General features: G+C 53.0%; 10 protein-coding genes across 10 annotated transcripts; 7 read left to right on the forward strand and 3 right to left on the reverse strand.

Moving 5' to 3' along the window:
* Window positions 1-62: 62 nt before the first annotated feature.
* On the forward strand, window positions 63-583 carry N7459_008388 (copper transporter family protein; the record flags this gene model as incomplete). Its single annotated transcript, XM_056947556.1, has 2 exons — window positions 63-418; window positions 475-583. 2 exons carry the CDS (start codon window positions 63-65, stop codon window positions 581-583), a joined length of 465 nt encoding a protein of 154 aa, XP_056797066.1.
* Window positions 584-1740: 1157 nt separating this feature from the next.
* Window positions 1741-3253, forward strand: N7459_008389 (uncharacterized protein; the record flags this gene model as incomplete). Its single annotated transcript, XM_056947557.1, has 3 exons — window positions 1741-2420; window positions 2477-2792; window positions 2870-3253. The coding sequence occupies 3 exons, from the start codon at window positions 1741-1743 to the stop codon at window positions 3251-3253; spliced, it is 1380 nt and encodes a 459-aa protein (XP_056797067.1).
* A 638-nt stretch (window positions 3254-3891) lies between these two features.
* On the forward strand, window positions 3892-4745 carry N7459_008390 (pre-mRNA-splicing factor ISY1; the record flags this gene model as incomplete). Its single annotated transcript, XM_056947558.1, has 2 exons — window positions 3892-3894; window positions 3993-4745. The coding sequence occupies 2 exons, from the start codon at window positions 3892-3894 to the stop codon at window positions 4743-4745; spliced, it is 756 nt and encodes a 251-aa protein (XP_056797068.1).
* A 192-nt stretch (window positions 4746-4937) lies between these two features.
* N7459_008391 (putative GTPase MTG1) lies at window positions 4938-6014 on the reverse strand (the record flags this gene model as incomplete). Its single annotated transcript, XM_056947559.1, has 2 exons — window positions 4938-5696; window positions 5751-6014. 2 exons carry the CDS (start codon window positions 6012-6014, stop codon window positions 4938-4940), a joined length of 1023 nt encoding a protein of 340 aa, XP_056797069.1.
* Window positions 6015-6429: 415 nt separating this feature from the next.
* Window positions 6430-9184, reverse strand: N7459_008392 (phosphatidylinositol 3-kinase VPS34; the record flags this gene model as incomplete). Its single annotated transcript, XM_056947560.1, has 2 exons — window positions 6430-9076; window positions 9126-9184. 2 exons carry the CDS (start codon window positions 9182-9184, stop codon window positions 6430-6432), a joined length of 2706 nt encoding a protein of 901 aa, XP_056797070.1.
* Window positions 9185-10747: 1563 nt separating this feature from the next.
* Window positions 10748-12210, forward strand: N7459_008393 (non-structural maintenance of chromosomes element 4 family protein; the record flags this gene model as incomplete). Its single annotated transcript, XM_056947561.1, has 3 exons — window positions 10748-11057; window positions 11126-11968; window positions 12032-12210. 3 exons carry the CDS (start codon window positions 10748-10750, stop codon window positions 12208-12210), a joined length of 1332 nt encoding a protein of 443 aa, XP_056797071.1.
* Window positions 12211-12703: 493 nt separating this feature from the next.
* Window positions 12704-13606, forward strand: N7459_008394 (uncharacterized protein; the record flags this gene model as incomplete). The annotated part of the gene is made up of 2 exons (XM_056947562.1): window positions 12704-12833; window positions 12924-13606. The coding sequence occupies 2 exons, from the start codon at window positions 12704-12706 to the stop codon at window positions 13604-13606; spliced, it is 813 nt and encodes a 270-aa protein (XP_056797072.1).
* Window positions 13607-14822: 1216 nt separating this feature from the next.
* N7459_008395 (MARVEL domain-containing protein) lies at window positions 14823-15583 on the forward strand (the record flags this gene model as incomplete). Its single annotated transcript, XM_056947563.1, has 5 exons — window positions 14823-14885; window positions 14951-15110; window positions 15172-15356; window positions 15406-15452; window positions 15535-15583. 5 exons carry the CDS (start codon window positions 14823-14825, stop codon window positions 15581-15583), a joined length of 504 nt encoding a protein of 167 aa, XP_056797073.1.
* A 583-nt stretch (window positions 15584-16166) lies between these two features.
* N7459_008396 (LCCL domain-containing protein) lies at window positions 16167-18254 on the forward strand (the record flags this gene model as incomplete). The annotated part of the gene is made up of 2 exons (XM_056947564.1): window positions 16167-16717; window positions 16802-18254. The coding sequence occupies 2 exons, from the start codon at window positions 16167-16169 to the stop codon at window positions 18252-18254; spliced, it is 2004 nt and encodes a 667-aa protein (XP_056797074.1).
* Window positions 18255-18797: 543 nt separating this feature from the next.
* N7459_008397 (Molybdenum cofactor biosynthesis MoeB) lies at window positions 18798-22382 on the reverse strand (the record flags this gene model as incomplete). The annotated part of the gene is given in 7 exon segments (XM_056947565.1): window positions 18798-19052; window positions 19108-19595; window positions 19678-20125; window positions 20136-20196; window positions 20516-21752; window positions 21818-21920; window positions 22014-22382. 7 exon segments carry the CDS (start codon window positions 22380-22382, stop codon window positions 18798-18800), a joined length of 2961 nt encoding a protein of 986 aa, XP_056797075.1.
* Between the last annotated feature and the right edge of the window lie 1777 nt (window positions 22383-24159).

The following is a 24159-nucleotide window of genomic DNA, read 5'->3' on the forward strand; positions in this document are numbered from 1 at the left end:
ATTGGCTTGTTTGGAGATTGTCCCAGGTAATCATATCCACTGCAGCTGCGACTTCGACCAGCATGGACATGTCAACTACAGCCAGCTCCACCATGAGCTCCAACTCGACTAGTATGGCTTTCAACACCGACAACCTCTCGTCAGTCTTGTTTTCCACCTCGTGGATGCCCACCAGTACTGGCGGCTATGTGGGCACTTGGTTCTTTCTCTTCTTCCTCGCGGTGATCTGGCGCGCGCTGGTCGCGACCCAAGCCAAATTAGATATCTTCTGGGCTGCCCGGAATGCGCAATACCAGATTTTCATCGACGGCGGCCAAAAGCAGCCCAGGCACAGAGACGTGATCCAGGCGTGGAGGGTTTCTGTCAATCTGCCTCGAGCAGCGATACGCATGGTCAACCAAGGTATTTCATATCTGTTGTAAGTTTCAGTCCCCAACCAAGAGTGCTATGGATCTCTTCTGACCTCTTCGTCAGGATGATTGCTGTGATGACCATGAATGTCGGGTTCTTCTTCGCGGTGCTCGTCGGATATTTCATCGGAGAACTCGTTTTCGGTCGTGTCGCCGGGTCCGGCTCGTCATGAGACCAATCGACGGCATTCCGACGGACAAGACTTTTGTATATAGCCTGTGTCAGTTCATTTAGCGGTTTCCCATATGATGCAATCTACCCATGACCCTCGTCACAACTCTTGCTTCTTATCTCTCGCGTACACCAGATCGCTCCATCAGCCAATCAACACTCGCCTCGGAGAAAAGCTATCTAATTATGCTAGCCTCTTCAGAGGGGTAGTTCCGACGTGCAAATACATCTCCGAAATCGTTCTTTCTCAGCTCGACGTGGACCTGATCATCACGATGATATCTTGGCTTTGTCCGTGGGGGCGGTCCGAAGCTTAGCCTCTTAGTCTGATATAGTTCCAATAGTCTAAGCGACCACTTGCACCTTATCTTTTAGTTATCCTTTGGCAGAGATATTGTACTATTCCCAACAAATGGTGAAGACGAGGGAAAGCCACTCATTTTCTAGGAAGTTGCGGCAGATGTGACGAAGTTGATCGGGCTTGCTAGCGAGGAGGGGAATGTGGCGTGCTACTTGATGCACTCAGAGCGTGCGGAGTCCGAGTCCACCTCCGACATTTCACTATGCACTGGAGATGACTATCTTGGTTTGGATGAGTGTATGCGAACTAGTTTTTGAAGAAACTGTGATCGATTCTTGCAAAAGACAAGATACGCCCCTCCACCCCGACCCGACTGAAGAGCCATCGTCCGCATAAAGAATAGCGCGCCTCGCTGAAGATTGTCGGTGCACAGTTTAGGGCTAGCGGTTCTTTTTCTCCCGCTCGTCACCGGCGCCAGTTAGACCGGGATATCACCGAGAGGGAGAGTCGGCGACGGAGCTCCGTCGGGAGAAAATGGCTGAACTGCAGCTAAGTTGGTTTGCTCAACTGCTTGCTCGATGATGTTGATCTTATTGGTGATGAGAGCCTGTTCTTATCGATAGTCTATTGAACCCCGCCTAGATTGTGCATGCTGCTAATGTCGTCTGCAAATGCAGATATACTGCTAGATTGATGCAGTTTTACTGACGATAATCGAACGGCGTCGAGTGGTGCAGAGAATTGAATAGCCAGATGGCATCTAGTGGGAAAGAAGAAGTATTTAATCCTCCGTCTGGGAACTAGATTTCATCTCCTTTGATTCTCTTTCTGTATACCGTCCTTCTCAAACTCCCATCATGTTTGGCTTCATTGGTTTCACGACTCTCTCTCTGCTGGCCTTAGCAGTGGATGCAGCCCCGTTGGGAAACGCTCCTGTCAATCATCTGGCCCGCCGCACCGTGCAGAAGCGCGATGTCGATCTGAACATCACCACCTGGAAGCCGACGGTCTCCAAGGCTTCCAGCACCCTCGCCAAGTCTTCGCATGTAATGAGCCTGAAGAAGCTCAAGAGCAACCGCGCCAACCCGCGCAGTGCAGCTTACCTGAGAGGCCTGACTGGTCGAAGCACAAGCTCCGGCAGTGGCGAGCTGATCTCTCTGTTTGAGGGCGAGGAATACGCCACATCCATTACGTTTGGTACCCAGACCTTCGACGTGATCGTCGACACTGGATCTAGCGATACTTGGGTCGTCAAGGAGGACTTTAAATGCATCGACCTTGACACGGGTAAGAAAACGACGGAGTCAGACTGCGACTTTGGCTCGACATACACAGTTGATAGCACCTTTTCGGAGATCTCCGGTGAGGAGTTTGACATTGAATACGGTGATGGAGAGTACCTCTACGGGTATTTTGGTACCGAGACCGTCACTCTTGCCGATATCACAGTTGACCAGCAAGTTGCTGTTGTCACTGAGGCCGCCTGGGAGGGAGATGGCACCACGTCCGGCCTGACTGGCTTGGCCTATCCTGCCTTGTAAGCTTTAGTTTACGAATGCTTTGCCCGTATTATTTGGCTAACAAACGGACCAGGACGAGTGCTTATTCCGACAAGACCGAGGATCAAGAGGAATACAACCCCATCTTCACTACCATGTACAAAGATGGCCTGATCGACTCGTACTTTAGTCTGGCCATTCTTCGTGATGTCTCTGGCGATGCAGGCTACCTGACCCTGGGTGGTTTGCCTCCTATTGATTTCAACGAGACCTTCACCAGCACTGATATCCTGGTCACTTCTATTGAGGGATACGCAGACAGCTATGACTTTTATACCATCAACATTGATGCCGTCACGGTGAATGGCAAGGCTGTCTCGGGCTCGGGAGGCTCTGATATTCAATACATTGTGGGTCCTAGTTGCTTCTTTCAACTCTCCTGTGTTGAGATACATTTGCGGATGCATATACTGATGATTCCTGCTAGGTGGACTCCGGCACCACATTAAACTACTATCCCACCTCAATCGCCAATGCAGTGAACGACGCATTTGACCCCCCAGCCACCTACAGCGATGATGAGGGCGCTTACGTCGTTGACTGCAATGCCACGGCTCCTACCCATGGCATTACCATCGGTGGCACCACCTTCACTATCAACCCACTTGATATGATCCTATACACCGGCACTGATGACAGTGGTAATGACGTCTGCATCTCTGGCATTGTTGACGGCGGTGACGATAGCTCGGAGGATCTGTATATCCTTGGTGACACATTCCAGAAGAATGTGGTGACCGTTTTCGATGTCGGTGCTGGGGAGCTGAAATTTGCTCCTCATGAGGACTACACCTCCAATGATACTTACTAGTCCTGGATGGTACGCGTGAGACGGTCAAATGAGATATTGCAATATCTCAGCATCTACGGCTTCTGTTATGACATTACATGTCATAGGTGATATATAGAGAAGTGGAGGTGCGCAGGAATAATCAACACTACTCAAGTTAAGGTTGGTTGGTTCCATACTTAGATAAAGTTGCAAATTTTATGGCCCATCATTCATCGCTTCATGTGGCTGGAGCTGGATAATGTCAAATGAGTACTCCCATCTGATATAGAATATTATCAGACAACCTTGGAAGTATTGTGATGATCATTTGATATAGCGAGGGTATCGGGAAGCCCAGCGATTCTCGCATTGTGGATTGGAAGACCAACAACATTGGATTGGCTGTGCGAACTGGAATAACCAGAACATTGAATACCATTCGTCAAATCCATCAAAGATGGCCGAAATCTAGCATTTGGACATGCTCTCCCTCAACGTCTCACACTAGATAACGGCGCGGCCCCAAGAACCTCTAGGAGCACGTGATAGCCGCGCGGTAGGCGGCAATTTGACGCCGAACCTCACCCACAGCTGTCGAGCTTCAGATTTGCTCTTTAGATTCCTCCCTCGACCCCAAACACTACCTCTTGGGTCGCAGACCTCACCATTCTTTCAAGATGGTAAGTTGGCCCTACTGCACTTGGCAACCTCCAAATTACGGCCCTTTCCAAAGCTGCCACACTGATTTTGCGAATGCTAACCTCTCCACCATGAGTAGGCTCGCAACAGCGAAAAGGCGCAGTCCATGCTGTACCGCTTCCGGGCGCAGCAGGCAGCGGACATGGGCATTATCGACATCGGGCGCACCCGGCGGCCTAAGGCTATTACGTCGGTCGACTCGGTCCCGACGTGCGAGCGCTGGCGCGGCCAGGTTCTCAGAGAAGTTTCCCGCAAAGTGACGCGCATCCAAGAGCCGAGTCTGAGCGACTATCAAATCCGTGATCTCAACGACGAAATCAACAAGCTCATGCGCGAGAAATGGGCGTGGGAAATGCAGATCCGCAACCTGGGTGGGCCGAATTATATGCGAGGTTCTGGTCGGGTCTACGATGACGAGGGACGGGAAATACCGGGCGGCGGCAAAGGGTATCGCTACTTTGGTCGGGCGAGAGAGTTACCTGGTGTGAAAGAGATGTTTGAGGCTGCGTCGCGTCGGGCCAGGGGGCCTTTAGAGGAAGAGGGGACTGGCGCCGGCAGGGGCGGGGACATCGCGACAAAGAAGGTCGATGCCAATTATTTCGGCTACGGTCTCGACGAAGAAGATGGCACGTTGCTTGCCTACGAGAAGCAAAAGGAGAAGGAAGCCGTTGACCATCTGCGTGGCCAGGTCGATGATGATGCGGAGGATGGCTGGGAGTCACTACCCGGTGACGCCGGTGACGGCGTGGAATGGCGGCTTCCCACACTGGAGGAAGTACAAGAGGAACTGGTAGACCGACGCCGCAGACGACTCTTAGACAAGATCTCTTGAGCTGCTCAGCTACGCCACCGCATTTGTATTGCGGCCTTCGTTTTCACATTCCTTTCCATCTCGGCGTTACGGATTCTTCTGCGAAATACTCGCATCGTGAGCATTGTCTTATCTCACTTCATGTCGGTCTGGTCCTTCAAAAGATACACATCATTTATGTCCAAGAAATATTTTTGTCATATGTATAGTACATCAACCGGAGTCGGTATTTATATCGGATTTATTCCTCCGAGAAACCCTTTCTGCTTTCAGTGCCTGGGACATGCTGAGGCGAGGCGATTGCATAGGATCATCGCGTCGTTTCTTTTCTGCGTCCAGGTCGTCGAGGATAAATCGACCAAGGTCGCCGGCTCGCCATTTCTGTATAAAACTGAGCGCAGCCGAGTCGAGATTGGGTATGCCACCTTTTCCCAGCAGTCCAGTCTGGCGCGCAAAGCTCTCCAGGAGCGGAATAATCTCATTTGTCGGCTCAGACCAGCGTTGATACGCCTGCGCATCGTGCAAGTTGATCTGATATAATAAGTAGTCCACGAGTGTCACGGGCGATATGACAGCGTCCTTAACACAACCGCAAAGCGCCAGCTTGAGCATGTTTTCCACGTCTGCAACATACGGCATGAACACACCGGGCGTGTCCAGCACATAGACATGCGACCCGCTCTCTCGCTCAATGATCTTCACCGGGCTACCAATCTTGCGAGTGATACCAGGTTGACCTCCCGTTTTGAGCGCTTTCGCTTTCCCCACGCCATGATTTCGAAGGTGGTTGATCAGAGTTGATTTGCCGATGTTGGGCATTCCGACCACCAACACACGGCATCCGACCAGCTTGTCCGGGCCCGCAGCATCGTCTCGGAGGTGTCTGATGACCTGGGTGACGTCCGATCGTGAGGATGAGCTCACGAAGAACACGGAGCTAGTTGGGTCAAACTGTCGGATCTTTTTTTCGGCCTCAACGCCCCAATGTCAGTGTGCAGTGATGGGATATTAGTACATGCAACTCACTAGCTTCTGCGCGGATGATTGGGGGATACCGCCGAGATCTCTCTTGGTGTAGACAATCAGACGCCTGGTTTGACCCAATGCCTCTTCGAACATGGGGTTGATAGACGTGACAGGAGCCCGGTAATCGCGACATTCGACAACATAGTCGATCGACGAGAGCATGTTCTTCATTTTGCTCAACCCAGCCCGATGATGCCCAAGGAAATAAGAACGGGGAATGGCCCCATAGTGAGGGAAGACATGGCGCGGCACAAAATTCGCCATTCTTTGCTTAGGTCAATTCAAGATCAGTCGGGAAAGGCAACAGACATTTTCGACTCGGTCGAGCATGACAATGCAAGTCGCGATTTCGCGACAAAGAAATTGCCGCCGCATGCAAGGCGGAATGGGAAGCGGTGAGCGTATACTTCCATTTCACCACGACGACTGCTTCCGACATTCAATGTCTTTACTTGTACCCAAAGGTCGTACTAAGACAAAATCATTTGATAAGTATTGCGAACGGCGCTGTCGGGTATCCTATTTCTGTACATCCAGCGCCTAACCCAATTCCATGCCTTGACCCAGGAAGTTTCCAACGCCCGAAATACAAATCAAAGACTCGGGTCTATTGGGAAATTCAACAAAGTACTCCAAAGGAAAAATCTTTGGACCGAAGTGAGTACCAATTCCCAGAACCTCAGGCTCTCCATCCTTGCACAAACTCGTGCAGGCGGTCGATCACCACGCCAAAGATAGCATTGACACTGTCCCCAATCAGCTGCTCGAAGTGCCGGATAGCTTCTTCTTCGGACATCTCCAGATGAAAGCGTTCTTTCACTTTCAACACTGCCTTGTCCGGTTCGACGCGGATGTCAGGGATGTTGGCATCCACCATCAAACTAAAGAGATTGAGAATCAGGTTGGCAGACTTGCGCAGCGTAGTGTACGCGGTGAAACAATATTGTTTGAACTGCAGGTAGTGGGGTGAGGTGGTACCACCCATGCCTTCGACCATTTCTTTGCACAGCTTCATCATGGGAGCAAAGGGTTTCGGGTCGCGCCCCAGAATAAAGCCAAAGTCTGCATGGAAGAAATGGCCATCTGGTGCCAGAAGCAGGTTCTCCAAGTGCCGGTCACCAACACCAAGGAGATAGGTAATCACACAATACCCTGCGCAAGACTTGATGTATGTATCCATAGTTTCCTTGCGGACGCCGAGAGGCTCGTTGTCGTCCGGGTTGTGTTCTTTGAGGTAGGTTAGAATCGATCTATACTTGGCTGACGCCGCAGAAAGAGAAGTCGACGGGATAAATTGAACCGCCCCAGCCGTGGCGCTTGTGGCGAGAATACGGTAAGGTGTCAGTTTCAAATCCAGATTTTCTTTCTGAAGAAGACGATCCATGAGGATGATGATCTGGATGACCAGTTGGTCCTGACGAAGGTCGTCGCCGACCTTGAATAGAAGAGGATATCGTCGACCATCTGTTGTTTTGAATGTAATATGCAAAGGGGATAATGTCGATTTGAAGACGTTTGACTCATCAGGAAAGCATCCGATCACCGAGACGTCTGGATCCAAAGGTAATGGTAAGGGTGGGTCAATGCTAATGATGTCATTCTTTGGATCACGTAGGGATTTCTTGAGCTTCTCAATCTTCGCAGGGCGCGTTTCCCGCGAAAAACGAATGTCTTTGGCAATCTTTGAGAGGACTGCGATCAATTCAGCTTGGCGCAAGAGTGTCTTCCGATGCTCTGAATGGACCTTTTCCAGCTCAGTCATAAAATAATACTCGACGCGTGCAAAGAGACGGCGTTGCGTTGATAACGTCCCTGGGCCTCCATCGTCACACTCAACCATGAGATACCAATGTAGGTAATTGCCGAGTTTGAAGTTGTTGGCAGCACGCGCAATGAGGAAGTTGGCTAGTGAAGAGTCATGAGCAGCGTCGTCAGCGTCATCCTCGGAATTCTCCTCGTATTTCAACGCTTGAACCAATTGTAAAAGGTAAAGCAAAAGTTCTTCATCATCTGCCTTGCGGAGCCTTGCCACAGCGTAAGAACGCACAGCTGGGTTGTCGAATGTCGGACCGAGAAGTTCCAAAGCATCATCGACGTCGATATCTGTCCATTTGGGCAGTATTTCCACGGCTTGACGAGACTCCCCCTCGTCACGCCAATTGACTGATTTGACGAATTTCGTCAGGGCTCTCTTTTCTCGCGTGAGATAATATCTGAATCTCCATACAAGGTCCTTTTCCTCGGCGGTCAGGTCTTGCGTGGGTTCATATGACAAAATGATGTTTAACTCGTCGCGGTTCTTCGGGTTGGGTTTCAGGTCGCGGTCCATGAAGCCAGTTCTGTGGCTGCGAATCAATCGCCGGTGCTTGTCTTCGCAGGGATTCCCAGTCTGGCCTACTTCCGGATCGTAGATTCTGATAACTCCGGCCCCATCCCCTCCCTCGATCCCGGGGCCGAATCGGACCTCCGGAACGGGTTTCAGTGTGGGATTTGGGTGAGTAGGCACGTTCTGAGGGTAAGATGAGATGGGTGGTGGAGGGTACTGATGATCAGCCCATACAATGGGGTGATCGAAACGAGGGAAATCCACGTAAAGGACGAAGTTCTCGTCATCCGAGTTGTCCTCCTCGGAACTGTCATCTTCAGCACCCGTATCGCCATTCTGCTGCTTCAACGACTTCAGGCGAATGCTTCGTTTACGAGCCGCTTCTTCCGCCTGAAGCTTGAGCTTTTCCAACTGACGAAAGACCATTTGGTCCATCCAATCGATCCGGGTAATTTCACCCATCTCATGCTTCTTGATCAGGACTTCAATACGTTCCAGCTCCGCTTCTTCCTGTGACGGGGCGAGAACATCCCGCGTATTGGGCTTCCGCCGCTTAGGTCGGGGAATGGACGGTGTGTTTGTCGATGAAAATCCATCAGCGGCTTTGTGACGGTAGATCTTGCACTTTTGTCGTCCCATGCGCAGCTTTCCCTCATTATCAAACAAGGAAATCGTCGTCCCGCCGAAAGGGACGTCGTGGCTCTGTATTCCATCACCCGCCAGCGGGGAAAGGTCCCAGACTGTTATCGCGAGTTGGGCGTGGAGTGGGGCATCCTTGATAGACATGGGCATCCGAAGCCATTCATTCCACGCTCGAGTTGTTTTGAATGCCTTGTAAGCAGTCTGCAATGGTACACCAAGAGGCTTTGATTCCGACCATAATTGGACAGTGACGAATAGATCGGATGAAGGATTCTGGGACGATCCGAGATGGCGCAATTCGGGATCTTCCAGGAGACGCGAGAATGGGATCTGCTTCTGCTTGCCCTCCAATGAGCCGCTGTAGGTTGATTAGCTAAATCGCGCCTGTCTTGGGGCCGAGCACTTACACCTTGATGCAAACAGGCAGGTCCACCTGCGTAGAGAGCGCAAAGGTAAATGCCTCCATGCTCGTGCAGCCCCTCAACAAGGCAGACCTAAGCTTCTCGTCCACGTCGAGCTCCTGCGGGGCCTGAGTCAGCAGCGCTATCATCACGTGAGAGAGCACTGTTCTTTAGATCATGTGATCTTGTGCGTTTTGGATTTTGATTGGTTGGATCTAGATCATAACGAACAGGGCCATTTTCATAATAAACAGCATCATGGAAGACATCAGAGGGCCCCAATCCTTACCCTGGCTCACTATTATCCATATTATATGACTGATCGAGGAGCCAGGATATGGTGCCACTCGAGGAAGTAGCAATGACACCGAATGGCCTCATCCTCGTCGACTAACACATAGATGGACTAATAGTCTCATATAACAAAGACCATTTTCAGCAGCATTGATTTTCATGCCCGGGGAGCCCTCGACTGGTCTGGCTTAGACCATCTCGTTGTGAAGCTTACGCTCTTGTGGATTTCCTCTCGAAAGATCCCGAGTGTTGATCTGATAAGATTAGATTCCGATGCATCGTACATACATACTATCCAGGCTAATGTAAACCCCGATGCCCATACTATTGTATTTGAGGTACTCTGGGAAATCCCAGTGTATTTGCCATTCCCTAACATAAATGACTTGTTGGTCGCAAGCCGAGATTGCGGTGAAAGCAGTTGTCTGGCGACAGGAAGTGTTCGCCACGACACGGCGGAGTTCTTCGCATTGATAATGAACGGTACTAATGATATGGCATCAGCCACAACGCTGTCCAAATATGTCTAATACACTCCCCAACCTTGTCTTAGTTTACTGCATTACTCGACACGCATCGCATTAAAGGCGGAACAGCATGGCCGAAGACGTCCTAATGAACACGACAGTCCACGGGTACTTTCCTGACAATTCACGAGTCCAAGAAGCCCGTGTCGGGCTGTCTTTCCTAGATGGATATTTTATTCTTTCGCGCGAATTGCGACGAGGGCGACTGAGATTGGTTAAAGTATCTGGCAATATGGGAATTTGTCTTCTCCTCGCTGATATCGGTGATTGGGTTTTCATTTAATCAGTCTCGGTCTTAGGCAAAGATTTTGGATCCAGAGAATATCTCCAAGCATGGTTACTATTATTATTATTATTATTATTATTATTATTATTAAAGACACTTCTTCTACCCGGACAACTTTAATGTGATGTGTGTATATATATTTCCATAGGACGAACTCTACGCATGTCCCTGTGTTCATCCTCGGTGCATGCTAATGTCAAACCTTCCACACAGATTGTAAGATAATATGCCTACATTTTTTAAATCTCATCCAAGTACCTCGCCGAAAATCAGTGACTTATGAGGTTCTCATGCTCCCACTTGTTGTCCCACCTGCGACGCGGTCACGTGCGACACGCGATGAGACGCGCCCGAAGGCCGTGGGATTTCTCTCTCAAATCGACGGTGCGCGCAAACGCAGTGTGAAAGCTAAAGTCGCCCACGAATACATTTCGTTGGCAAGTTTGGGGTGGCTTGGCCTGCTTCGCAGATTTCTTTGTTTGCTGCGCGTTTCATCTGGCGCTACGTGTCGCCGTGCGAGCATGGCACCTTTCCCTCACTCTCAGCTGGACGAAACAACTCCCCACAGTTCCAGCGCCCCTACATCGCCTGATTCCTCATCCGATAAAGAGAATCCTCGAAGAAGTGTCAACAAAAGAGTGACAACCCAGATGCCGCCCCTCAGCCAAGCGTCCAAACGACAGCGGCTGAGCGCGCGCTCATCGAACATCCAGTCGCAGGTCTCCTCGTCGCAGCAACATCTCGGCAATAGGTGGTATGATCCTGATCAGGAGGTTGGGGAGCGAAGACGGACTCGGAAGGAGTACAGAGATCTCGATCGCGAATTCATGAGTGAGTATCTCCTCGCGCAGGCCATCGCGAGAGGAAAAGTCGGTGCGGTCTAACCAGTGTCCCAACAGATTCGCGTGACGAGTATCTACAACCCGGTAATGATGGCATCCTCAGAACGGTCAATAAAGCAAACGTATGCTTCCACAACGTCAAGCAGACCTCCGACGCGACCATCGACTCGCGCCTCCTGGTCAATGCCGCGGACCTTTCACACAAGAAAACGGCGCAGCTCGCGCTTGGGGATTCCACCGTTGGGATCGACGTGGATGAATTTGTCTCAAAATGCATTTCATACATGCGACGTGGACCAGACACTTCCGCCTCCCAAATCAACAGTGCCCCGCGTCGACGAAATCGCCCTAGCCAAACCCAGAGAGACTACAATAATAGCGACGAGGAGGATGAGGGAGATGCGATGAACTGGGACTGGCTAGGCCGGACAGCCTGTTTCCCTTATAATGCCCGGCCGGCCGTGTCGGGGTGGTTACTCGGTCCCTTATCTGTACAAAAGCGCACGCGGCAATTCACGCAGCGGACTGCAGTGGAGCGCTTCGATGATAAGGAAACAGTCCAGCCGCAGGACCTCCAACAGAAGGATCTAGATCAACAGGAAAACTCAAATTTGACGGTGATGTGCTCGAAGATCAACAAGCTGCTTGCCGACAGCCAGAAAAAGAGTGAAGCAGCTGTCAACTCGATCTTAAGTGGCATGAATGATTTCAGCCCAGAGACGCTGCAGGATGTAATGGACCAGCACAATGTCGCCGATGATGGAGGCATCCCGCTATTCCGCTTCTGCATCAATCCTCGATCATTCGGGCAGAGCGTCGAGAACCTGTTCTATGTCAGCTTCCTGGTCCGCGATGGCACGGTCGGTCTGTCTACGGACAGTCGTCAGCTGCCAACCCTCCGTGAGTGGCCTGGATCTTTTCGCTTTGCTAATAGGCGTGTCCCATGTGCTAACGATCTGACAGATTCTGCCGTCCCGTATGCGCCCAGCGAAGCCCAAAAGAAGGGCATCCAGAAGCACCAGGCCGTGTTCAGCCTCGATTTTGATACCTGGAAACAATTAATCGATGTCTTCAGAATCAGCAAATCTATTATTCCGCATCGTGAGGAGCAGGAGGAGACCGTGCGAACTTGGTATGGCTAGGAAACTTGCTGGCGCCATGTTGCCGTACCACGCGATGTCGTTGCTTTTCCTTGTTTTTCTTTTTGAAGATACCCTGCTTCTAGCTCCACACTTTGCATAGAGAATTCGAAATATCATTCCAAGTCTTCCGATCGTAGCACGAGGAGTGGCATTTAGGTACTCTGGTACGTATCTACCCCGATTGGCGAGGAAGTGGGCCCCGATAAGCTTTGGGTTCTCAGTTTGGGGAAGCTTGGAAGCTTGGAAGCTGGCGCTGTCACGTCATCGTCGCGATCGCTCTTTCCCTTTGAACCCCATACCAGCTGCTGCTCGTCTTTACAATTGTTGATCCCGCTTCCAAGGTTGGTACCGTGCTTAGTCGCGCGTACCATAGTCTCGACGATTCATCGTACAAAGTTCTGGGGAGCTGTCGGCACCTGAGACATCCAACGCCAGGGAGCGCAACCCACCGACACCCCACGAAGGACAGCGAAGGCTGCGTGAGATTTGCACAATGCCGCAGCTCTTCCCGGCCGACCCCTCTGCCGCGATGGTAATTCGCGCGGTGGCACCCAATATCGTCACCATGAGTCTGCCATTCGCGCGGTTCGGAATCATGCGATTCGGCGGTCGAGGGACGCTGGGTGAGTTCGCGCCCTTACTGCAACGACGATAGACGCAAGTCACTGGCATGATTGCATTTCGCGAGCTAATTCTCCTTGCGTGCACCCCAGTCAAGCTCTCTACGGGCTCCCTCGCCGTGTTTTCCCCTGTCAGTCTCACTCCGGAAGTCCGTGAGACCGTCCAGTCCCTCGGCGGCGATGTCCGTTACATCGCTGCCCCAGACCTCCAGCACCACCTGAACATCACCGCCTGGAAGAACGCGTATCCCCAGGCGCAGATCCTGGCCCCCGAGGGCTTATGGGAGAAGCGACAGTCGAACCCGGAGTTCAAAGATACCGCGTTTGACTATATATTCAAGCAGAATGGGTCGCCGCACACCATCTCGGAGGAGTTCGACGCCGAGTTTGACCGTGAGTATGTATACGGCCATGGATCGCGCGAGCTGGTCTTCCTGCACCGGCCCTCGCGCACCGTCATTGAGGCGGACCTGCTGTTCAACCTGCCGGCCAACGAGCAATACTCCAAGGCCAAGGAGGGTACCTCGAACTTGCTCACCCGGCTGGTTCTCCCGTTGTTGTCGACTCAGGCACCCGCGATCGGACAGCGACGCTTTGCTTGGTACATTCTGTCCCCGCGCGATCGTACCGCATTCACCGACTCTGTGAGGCGCATCGTCCGGTGGGACTTTGATCGTCTGATTCCATGCCACGGGGATGTAATCGAGACGGGTGCCAAAGAGGTGTTCCAGGATGTCATGGCGTGGTTCTTGCGGGAAGACAGCAAGCATGTCTAGGATCGATGCATCCGGCAGGGTGGGATGTGGCGCGTGCTTCTTGTTTCTTTGGTTCTTCTCATGACTCGGATATTGAGCATGTCGGTGTTCAGGAAGGCGACTGTTCTGTTTGGTGGATATTATTATGACAAGCGAAGACTCGGGCCTAACCAATGATTGGCAGTCACCAATAGCGCAGTTTGCTCACCTGGGGACTGCCTGGTCTGTAGTGGGGGGGGGGGGGGGGCGCTGGGGGAATACTTCTCGGGTCCACGTCTCTTTACAGTTGTGTATGTCAAGACGTTTACATACATCGACGCATTCTCCATGAGGATGTCCATCGGCCCCCACGTCATAGGGCTGAGATGATGGGCATCCTTGTGGATCGTCCCAGAAGCTTCTGACCAGAACATGCCATCCCCTCCATTCGACTATAGACCATTGCTGTAGTGACAGAGCAGAGCGACATATCGAGTGCAGACCGTATCCCTAGATCTATACTTGCCAGCAAGCCGCACACTGCCATGATGCACCTCGACATCCCCTACCACACGATGCACATCTGCAGGCCTGAGCACAGGCAACAAGAATCATGATCGCCGGTCGCACTAGGAGTGCCACTAATAGTAACCCAACTAAGCCCATCCAAATTGTGGCTCCGCAACGACCACAGGACGTACAGTACAAGCTGCCCGTGTTCTTCGCCAGCGCATCATACGGTTGTTGGCCGGAGAACAGGAATGGACCTAGCGACCACCCACGTCAGTAGGAGCCAGGCTTCCCCGGGAGTCAAGAGCGTCTGCCAGGGCCATGCGCCATCTACTCCTTGCTCCAAGTCCAGCCACATTTGCCGCATCAGCGACCACGAAAGGGGGGAGATTGGGCCACGTCCGATGCATGGTGGCCAATGATGCGCGCACCGCATCGCGAAGATCGCCATACTAGTTCGTTTCGGGGGAATCTGACGACATTGACATCAGCTGCTGGTCATCCAGTGTCTTGGACAGCTTTGAGGGCGCTCGTAGTTGGTGGGCCCTTGCTTGGTGATGCGGGTGTCTCCCTCGTTGCTCGGAATCTGCCTAATCTGTGCAACAGGCGCCCGTTGGGTTTTATATACTCTGTCTTTGCCCCTCGCGACTAAGATGTTTCCTCTACATCGTCACAGCAGCGTAAGTTGTCGCTTTCGAAGCTTCCAATTCCCCATCAAGCCTTGATCATCTTGGATCCCCTCGTCACGATGCCCGTCATCTCGCGCCTTGCCTCTATTGTCCTCCGCGTTGCGGAAATCGCTTTTGCGGCGGTACGTGGATGCTACTCGATCTGTACCGGAAGCGCTGCTCACTCTAGGGTATTTTTTTTTGATAGGTTGTCGCTGGCATCATCGGCCACTACCTCGCGTCGTTTGACGAGATCGATCCCTGGCCGCAGGCTCGCTGGATCTATACGGAAGTCATCGCCGGCCTCTCGCTATTACTGGGTCTGATATGGCTCATCCCCTTCTCCTCGGGCTTCTTTTCCTGGCCTCGTACGTCCGGACCCGATCTGACTCTGCGGGTTCATAACAGCGGATCTGACATGAAATATAGTGGACATCCTGATCTCCTTGGCCTGGTTCGCAGCCTTTGGTATTCTTGTCGACGCAATCCACAATCTGCCCTGCGGTAGCATCTGGTCCTGGCATTTTCGAGGCAGCTCCGTTTGTGCGCGCTGGAAGGCCGCTGAAGCCTTCAGCTTCTTGTCTGCGATTGTCTGGCTAGTCTCGGCTGTTGTGGTATGTACTGGTCCCTTGGGATGCTGATCAAGTGCTAACAAGGAATCAGGGTATTTGGTTTACCTTTCGAGTGCGCCATAATACCGCCGATGGAACGTGAGTGATGGTGTTTTTTTTCGCTATATCGCCGGCCTTTCTATACTGTGTCTTGTGGTCCATGCTAATGCATTGTCGTTAGGCCTCGCCGTCGTTGGGGTCGCTCTCGTGCCGCGGAGTCCGCTGCCTAAGAAGGACCTGATGTGTGGCAGCTATGAAGCCAGACAGATCCTCAGCCAGATTTCGGTATCTGATCTGTAGCAGGTCTGACATGCAATGTCTTGCCGGAGGACATAATGGCCTGCACGCATCCCTCAGGAATCTCGATAAATCTCTCGTTTCATGATGTTCTTTTTGACTTCTTGTCGCATTCTCCTCATGAATCATGAGGCCAATGAATTACGACTTATGTTGATACCCTCGGTGGACTCACGACTTGGTGTTTTTGTTTTCTGGTGTTCAGTGAGAGTCGCTCGTTTCGAATCAAACCAAAGTTTGCAGAATGCTTGATTTCATCGCGCACGATCTCCCTGTATTTGGCCAGGAACGACATCGCAGCCCAAGGTGAAGACGGCAAAAGGCCCCCACTCGCAGTCGGCGTTCCTGGAAGGCCGTGGCGATCGCCAAGATGCGCCTCTCGCCCCAATTGTCGCCGGCCCCGTAGATCCATGGATGGCAGGAGGCATGACTAAGAGACTCCATCGCTGCTTGGCAACGCATCGTCCACGCTGTCTTGCTCGCAATGGTTAATCCATCTCCCTGGAATGCCAGAGAATGCCTTCACAGCCAGGGATGGTCGGCGCAGACGGTGGTCAACCGGGCCCTTCGCTCGAGAAGCCCCCGAGCGGCGAATACCCGCTCGCGAACCTAGACTCTCGGTATAAAGATGACGACCCTGAACGCGCTGGAGATGGTCGCGGCAGCACCGATCATGGTGATTTAGAACTCGGCAATGTGCCCCTGCTTGCCCCCGATTCTGCCCACGAGCGCATCCGCCGCGATTCCGACGGCTCCGACTACGACTTCGCCCGCCGCGATGTTCGACGCGATCCGCCGTTCTCCTGCAAGCCGGCTGGCTTCTGCGCCTGGCTGCGCGGCCCCACGCCACCGCATATCTACTATATCCAGCCGTGGTCTCCGGGACTGCAGAGCGCACCCTCGCGCGTGGTGAACCGACTGCGGCGGAGCGTGAAAATCGCGTTGCTCTTCGCGGGGCTGCTGTTCTGGGTGGCGGTGTTCTTCTACTCGGTCCACTCCTCTGTGCTGGACCAGGAGGTGATGGGATATGGACAGCCGGTCAAGCTGTCGTGTCACCATCGCTTGTGGTACGTTGGTGAACTCTCTTGGACCCGCGGATGCGTCACTGTCTTTCTCGGCTTGCGAAACGTACGCTAATTCCCACGCGTTAGGAACAATGCCACGGACTGCGGTCTCAATGGCGATCTTTGCCAGCCGTTCGATGAGCAGTCCTTCGCTTTCCGCTGTCCCGCCGGCTGCGCGGCGGCGATTCTTCTGGAGCCGTACAATGTGGGCGGGCAAGAGCTGAACTACCGTCCTCTGGTCATCGGCGGCAAGCCGTTTCGGGTGGGTGGTCTCAAGAGTGGCATCTATCGCGGGGATTCGTCCATCTGTGCATCCGCGCTCCATGCAGGTCTGATCGATGATGCCAGCGGCGGTTGTGGGATTCTGCATCGCCGAGGTGAGCGGCATCAGTTCGACAGTGTGGTGCAGAATGGCATCGAGAGCATTGAATTCCCTGGCCATTTCCCGATGTCCTTCTCTCTCACGCGAGAAACCACTTCATCCGGATCAAGGCATGCGAAACTGGTTGAATGTTCTGATATTCGATGGCCGTTGTTTACCTTCACGGTGGTGCTGACAACCATCTTTTCCATGACCGTGACCTCTGCACCCATCTTCTACAGCGTGATCTACTTCATCGTGTGGTTCCAGGTTGCCATGGCCTCTGATCCACCAACCTCGGGCTATTATAACCTTGTGTCAGTCGGCCTGGGCCGCTTCCTCCCTGGCGCATTCGTCGGCTTTGTGATATACTACTTCTGCGTGCGGCACACACTCGAAAACCTCGAGGCGCATCTTGACAAGACCATCCTCTGGCTGGGCGGCTGCTGGGTCGGCGCCTTGAACACAGATACCTTCGACCGCATCCCAATTTCCCGCCTCACGCCCCACGACCTCAAACAGCAACCGGGCGCCATCACCGCCCTCATCGTTATTCTTAGCTTCCTGGTTGTCGTCTTTTTCGTCCAAGCCCACGCCTTCCGTCGCGAGGGCCGTTTGCTGAAACAACTGCGGCTATACGGCATCCTCGCGCTGGGCATCCTCCTCCTCGTCGCCGTGCCGAACATGAACCTCCGCATCCATCACTACATCCTCGCCCTCCTCCTCTTGCCAGGCACAACGGTCCAAACCCGCCCCAGCCTCTTATTCCAGGGCATCCTCGTCGGGCTTTTCATTAATGGAATCGCACGCTGGGGCTTCGACTCCATTCTCCAAACCCCAGCCTCTCTCCTCGACGGCGGCCGCCTCGGCACTCCCCCGCCAGCCATCGACCCACCCGCCATCATCGACGTGAACAATCTCGTCTTTTCATTCCCGTACGTTCCGCCGAACGTGGATGGAATCAGCGTCCTCGTCAACGACGTCGAACGTTTCCACGCTCTCAAGCCGCGAGACGGCCGACCCGTGCCGGACTTTGCCTGGGCGCGCCGGTTCCCGAACGAGGTCGAGTATTTCCGCTTCGCGTATATCCATCTCAATGCGATGGGCGGCGTGTGGTACGAGGATTTCTCCAAATCCTCTTCGTGGAATGGCGACGGAAACTTCTTTTATCCGGGATAATCATGCAGCTTGGCCCCCAGGTCGACTTATTGCATTTATCTTTGTTTTTTTTTTTTGATCTTGGGTGGACTGGATACCTGTTGCACTCGCGTGCATGTTGGTGTGTAAAATAGGACAGCTTTGGTTTCTGCTGTCAAAATGTCTTTTCATCACGTTGCTACTGTTCTATTCAGCGTGTTCTTCTAACTCGGTCATGTCAGCGTACAGCTGGAGTGTATTCGATTCTTTCCGAAAATTCCAAACAAATTAAAGCATGTAAGGCCACAATTGTCCTAGCCAGATCTGAGTCAGTCAAATATCTCCTCCCGGACAAGTCTACTGCACGAATTCTCTACGACGAGAAATGGCCAAGGTCCGGGCGCCCGCTGATAGACTATGGATGACTTTAAAAGATTCCTAGAAAAGGATAACCGACCCGAGGTATATAGTTATTAATGAATAAAGCAGCCTCCACCCTTTTTACAACCAGAGAAATGTACCAAAAGAAACGCCCGCTGTCGAATGAAATGTGCTAAAACACAAAAGCAACCCCCCGTGGACAGACTACTTGTTCTTTTCTTTTTTCATATAATTATTGCAGCTCACTTGAACGAGGCTCTGCTTGCCCCCGTCCTCGATGACAAGGGCAGTTAGTTTGCCACCCTGAACGCAACCGGAGTCAAGGCCCTTCGTATATGTCCGGATAGAGAGGCCGGTTTTGGAGTCGTGGCCGTAGATGACGGTTGTCGCAGTGGAGTGCGGGTCCGGTCTTGCGGACTGGGGACTGGGGTATAGGATGGATTGGTGTTTATCGAACATCTGTGGTATATGAGTTGGCGAGTCCATCCAAACTTGGAGGAAAAGTTGTTCTTACCTTGGCCCATTTCGTGCCCTTGCTCAAGGAACTAGGCACATGCGTATCGAGATTGATGGTCCGCATGTTCATCACGCTGGCCGGATCCTGTTTCTCCAGCTCCACGCCCGGAACCAAGCCTCCGTGCACAACGACCACCCGGCCCATGCCTGGGATCGGGCCGACATCCAAGATGACTGGACATTGATCCAGCCACTGCGCTTGCTCGTCGCTCAAAGAGCGAGCTAGCGCACGCTCATTCAGCTCCTTTGCCGAGAAAAGGTATTCGTCGCCAACTTCTGGGCCGGCAAGCGCATTCGAGGACACTATCTCATGGCGCATCAGAAGAACGCGGTCCTCATGGTTCCCACGCACGCACGAGGCGGAATGCTCTCTGGCCGTATCTACAACTCCTGCGCTGTCGGGTCCCTTGTTGATCATGTCACCAGTGAAGATAAGATGATCACCGTCCGTGATGGAGAAGGATAGTTTGTCAAGAAGTTCAACCACTAATGATGCATACGTAGTCAGCGACGAGGTTTCCATCATGGACTCCAAAGAGAGCAGGAAACATGAGAGCAGAAAACATACACTCCTTCTTACACCCATGTACATCGCCAACCACGATCAGCCGCTTCTGACTTCTTACACCTGTATCTTCACCATCCAGTGGAGCTATGGGCAGTAGGCTCTGATCCAGGGTACGGACCTGAATTAGGTCGTCGAACCGTGGCAGCGAGTTTGTGCCGAACCAGCCACCCGTTTCTGTCTTGGATGATGGGTCTAGCGCACGTAGCAAAGAGCTCCGCTCCTGCAGACGCGGGTAGAGCAGAAGTCCCCAACCCGCCCAGCCCAGCAGAAATAGAATCAGGTATATGACGACATAACGGCGGAAGCGAGGTGCTGCGGCGACGGAAAGGGCCATCTGCACCCATTGCGGGTGCTTATCATGGTCGGGCGAGGCGGACAGCGAGTGGTACGCGGCATTGGAGTGGGATTGCCAGCCGTTCCGGACTGAGTGAATGAGAGGGCGAGAGAACTGCGAGAACGGGATGGAGGATGGAGGATTGGATGAGTGGTAATGGTTGTCCGCGGTGTCGTAATCGTCGTCTGAGTCGTGTGAGGCCATGTTTGGAATGCTAGTGGAAAGGTGAGAGCAAAACAACCCGACGAGAAGCCTCCGCAAGAACCTGTGGTGTTTTGTCTCGTCCGACACACCCTCGCGATGCAGCCGTGGTGGGGAGGTGCAGAGGGAAGGAGAGCGGTCGTGGTGTTATCTCGGCTTTTTACCCCAGGGACCCGCTTTGGGCGATCGGCGATGATCCACGATTATCATTTTGCAACGCTTCGATACGAACTATGGATTCGGGTTGACCCTATTGACCCTATGGATAACTAGGTACTTTCTCATCCCCGGTATGATTCGTACTCTTCCGCCTCCTTTCTCTGCAGGCTCACTCGCTGGAGAACCGTCTCGTCGTAGACTTCCTCGACCGTCTTTCCGCCTCGCAGCACCTCGCGTTCGTGGTGGCCAGCCTCATCCTTAGTCATACAGACTAAATCCTTCAGATCCAGAGGCCAGCTCTTTTGACCATCCTTCTCATATGTCAGATCCATGCCAAACCCTCGGGCAGGCGCCGTCCAGGGAATCAACACCAGCCGACTGGACAAGCCGGTGATAGCACTTTTCCCCCTCCATACTTCTTCTACTAGAAATGCAACATCATCCTTGCTGATCGGGATGCGCAGCCCGATCGGATCTTGGCCTGCGACCTGGCGGACCAGCTTTTCAATCAGGCTTTGCAAGGACGCAAGTACAGAGTCGTACAGTTTCTCCCGGCCCTTTCCGTTGGTGTTGTACTCGATTGGGTATCCAGTCACGCTGCAGATGACATGGTTGGCCACAGTGTAGCCAAATACCGCAGGCATAGTCCCCAGGACTGGGAGAATGCGCACTCGGAAGTCAGGCAGGACCCCGAGCTCACCCACCTGGCCTTTCGCAAACTCCTCATCAGGAAGAGGAAGTAGACTAGCCTTGCCAGGACCGGGTTTCTCGGTCGAGAACACCGCGGCAACGCCAGAGCTGACCCCCAGAGCCTTCAAACGACGACGGGTGCTGCGAGAAAGAGGATCATCCGTACTGGTGGAAATGTCTCCCACCACAACTCGGGTCGGATCTGACTTGCAGCCGGCACCCATAGACGAGATCACCGGGAGCGAGTTCGTGGCGCAGTAATGTAGCAGGTCCACCTTGGACGTAATGTTATCAATACAATCCAGTACGTAGTCTGGCCGACGGCCCTCGCCATCGTGTGTCAAAGTCCAGGGGCCGAGAAGGTTGTCAGCCGCGTTTTTGCCGAAGAGCTCGTTGCGGCAGTCGAACATCACCCATGGGGCGATTTGCTCCAGCCGCCTCCGGATGCAGTGCACCTTTGGTGTTCCAACATCAGCCAACGTGGCCAGCGCGTGTCGATTCAGCGATGACAACGTGACCTGATCGAAATCAATGAGACGGATCTTCGACACTCCTGACCGAGTCAGCGCGGCTGCAGCGTGCGAGCCGACACCGCCGCAGCCAACAACGACAATAAAAGATGATCGAAGCTTGGCGAGGCCATCGTCGGTGAGGAACACTCGGTTACGGGCAAGCTGCTCCAAAATGAGATCTGTAATTCGGTCGCCGTATGTTAGCCAGCTTCTTCACAGACGGAACGTATGCGACAATCCGCACCATCGTCATAGTCTCCCTGCTGCGCCCGGCGCGCTAGTTCTGCACTGCGTTCATCTTCCTTGCTCACAGGAATCCCATTATCTGCCGCACCGAATTGTGTAAGCTTCAATCCGGTCTCGTTAGCCTTCGGTCTATTCTCCGTGGAGAGCTTGGGGACTCGAGGCGGCAGCCCAGCGACTCCTCAAAGGTAGCTCACCTTCTCTGCATGATGTTCCTCATCAATTACTGGAATCGAAGCCTTCAAGTCATGGACAGCTTCCTTCCTTCGAAACGCTTGGTAGCCAAAAATCGCACCCGCAACAGCCGCGCCGGACAACACCGCAGTCGTCGCGAGCTGCGAATTATGCGAGCCAGCTTGACGCTGGAGCCAAGCTGACATATTCCCAAACACGCCTCTTTCGCTCGTTTCCTGTTCTCGTAGTTCTCGTTCCTCGCGCGTGGGTGGAGGGCGGTGGGGATTCCGAGCAGGTTCGGCGAATCTAGCATCCAAATCGTCAGAATCGAATCCGTAGTCAAGGTCGGCGTCGTCGGGCGCATGCCACCACTGGGAACCAGGCGGCGGCATCTTGGGGAGAGTCGCTAGCACGTACCGTCTCAGAAGCAGCGGGCACTGGCCTCTTATAAGCCGGGAATGCGCATCTGCAAGCCCATGCGATCATCAGTGGAACCACGACAGGTGCCATCACGTGAGATGCCGCGGCCCTCGAACGCCAAATCGGACGACACGTCGCGGTGTTTTCCACTCGCTCTTGCAGCAGGTGAGTTTCTGGTCGCACGTCGGATGTTTTGTGGGACCAGGACGCTAATAAACGTAGCAGGTTTGCGAGAACCACGTGTTTTCCAGTCTCGATGACGATAATCCTCACTTCCACGAGCTTCTCATGACGCCTACGGCCAATTGGACCGGGCTGCGGACTTCATCCCTCGACGCGAAAATTCGTTGTTGGAATGTGGAAGAAGACGTATGCTGTGTGCTGTATGACTGAGAAATTGAACAGAAATCCAAGGGACTCGAAACTGGAGGTTTTTGTCTCATGTCTGCTTGCGTCCCGTTGGTTGTTGATAGATACTCGATATGCTGACTGTGCCCGAACATGTACATACTGCAGATCCTCGTTGAAATACTAAGTGTTATTGCTTAAGGCCCTGCTCCTGTCGTTATGCCCATGGGCTCGAGCTTGCAAACCTTTCGGGTGGGCATGGCACTGCAAAAGTCCGACCTTCCAAGTCTCCAACTGCTGTTCCAGATCGCTGCAGGATGTTTAGATAAGGCTTTATCTGGCACGCTGGCGCTTAGCTACTGGACATCACCCAATGACGACAACCTCCGTCAAGCACTCCGAGGCTCTGTATATTGCATGCTCCGTCCGTACACCTATTGCAGGCAACGACGTCGAGCACGCCGGTGACGAGTGACATTAAAGGTAGTTTTCAATCTGAGGGTATGAGCTGTCCTGCATATTATGATACTGCCCAATTGCGGCACAGGAAACGAGGTTACTTATGAATTTTGGTCTACTCTATTTGGCCAGGCAATACCAGGCAGGCAGTCAGGCAGGCAGGCAAATGTTTGTTGTGAATGATGCGAGCGATCATGTGAACAGTCGCTGCCTAGAAGTGTATTGTTACCCTTTTAGGCAAGCGTGTAGTGAATGAACGCTTCACTTCTCACTTCTGGGGGTATAAATATCACCTCTCATCCTTCCACTTCTCCTCTTCTTCTTCTCTTCTCTTCTCTTTCTTCCCCACACCAACCACTGCTGACTCGCCAGCCCCGTTCCCCTTTGCTGACTCGCCAGCCCCGTTCCCCTTTGCTGACTCGCCAGCCGCGATGTTTCTTCCCATGCTGATTCACCAGCCGCGATATTGATTCCCTTCTCGAGCTGACTCACCAGCCGCGATGTTTTGATCCCGTGCTGATTCACCAGCCGCGATGTTTCTTTGCTGACTCGCCAGCCGCGGTGTTTTCTTATGCTGACTCGCCAGCCGCGGTGTTTCCCTATGCTGACTCGCCAGCCGCGACGTTGATACCCCCGGCTGACTCACCAGCATCGATTCTTTGTTGTTAGGGGTCAAGGGGAACGGTGGAAGGGGAGAGAACCCAGGCTGTAGAAGCAGGCAAGAGCGTGGATCTTCGGGGACGTGTGTGGTGGGTCTCGTTTTCTTCGGTCCTTGGTCTCGACCTTGGACTGTCGGCCTATCTTCTTCCCTCTCGGTGCCCTGGCTCCCCGCCGAGTAGGTTTATTGTGGGCGTTGGCTTCCCGTCGAGATCCCGGGCTCGACACACATTTTTCTTTTCCTGCCCTATGATGAGTCCGTTGCAAACTGGACGGACACTCAAG

This window comes from Penicillium hispanicum (assembly GCF_028827665.1).
Source record: "Penicillium hispanicum strain IBT 35686 chromosome Unknown utg000007l_segment0_segment0, whole genome shotgun sequence".
Lineage (NCBI taxonomy): Eukaryota > Fungi > Ascomycota > Eurotiomycetes > Eurotiales > Aspergillaceae > Penicillium > Penicillium hispanicum.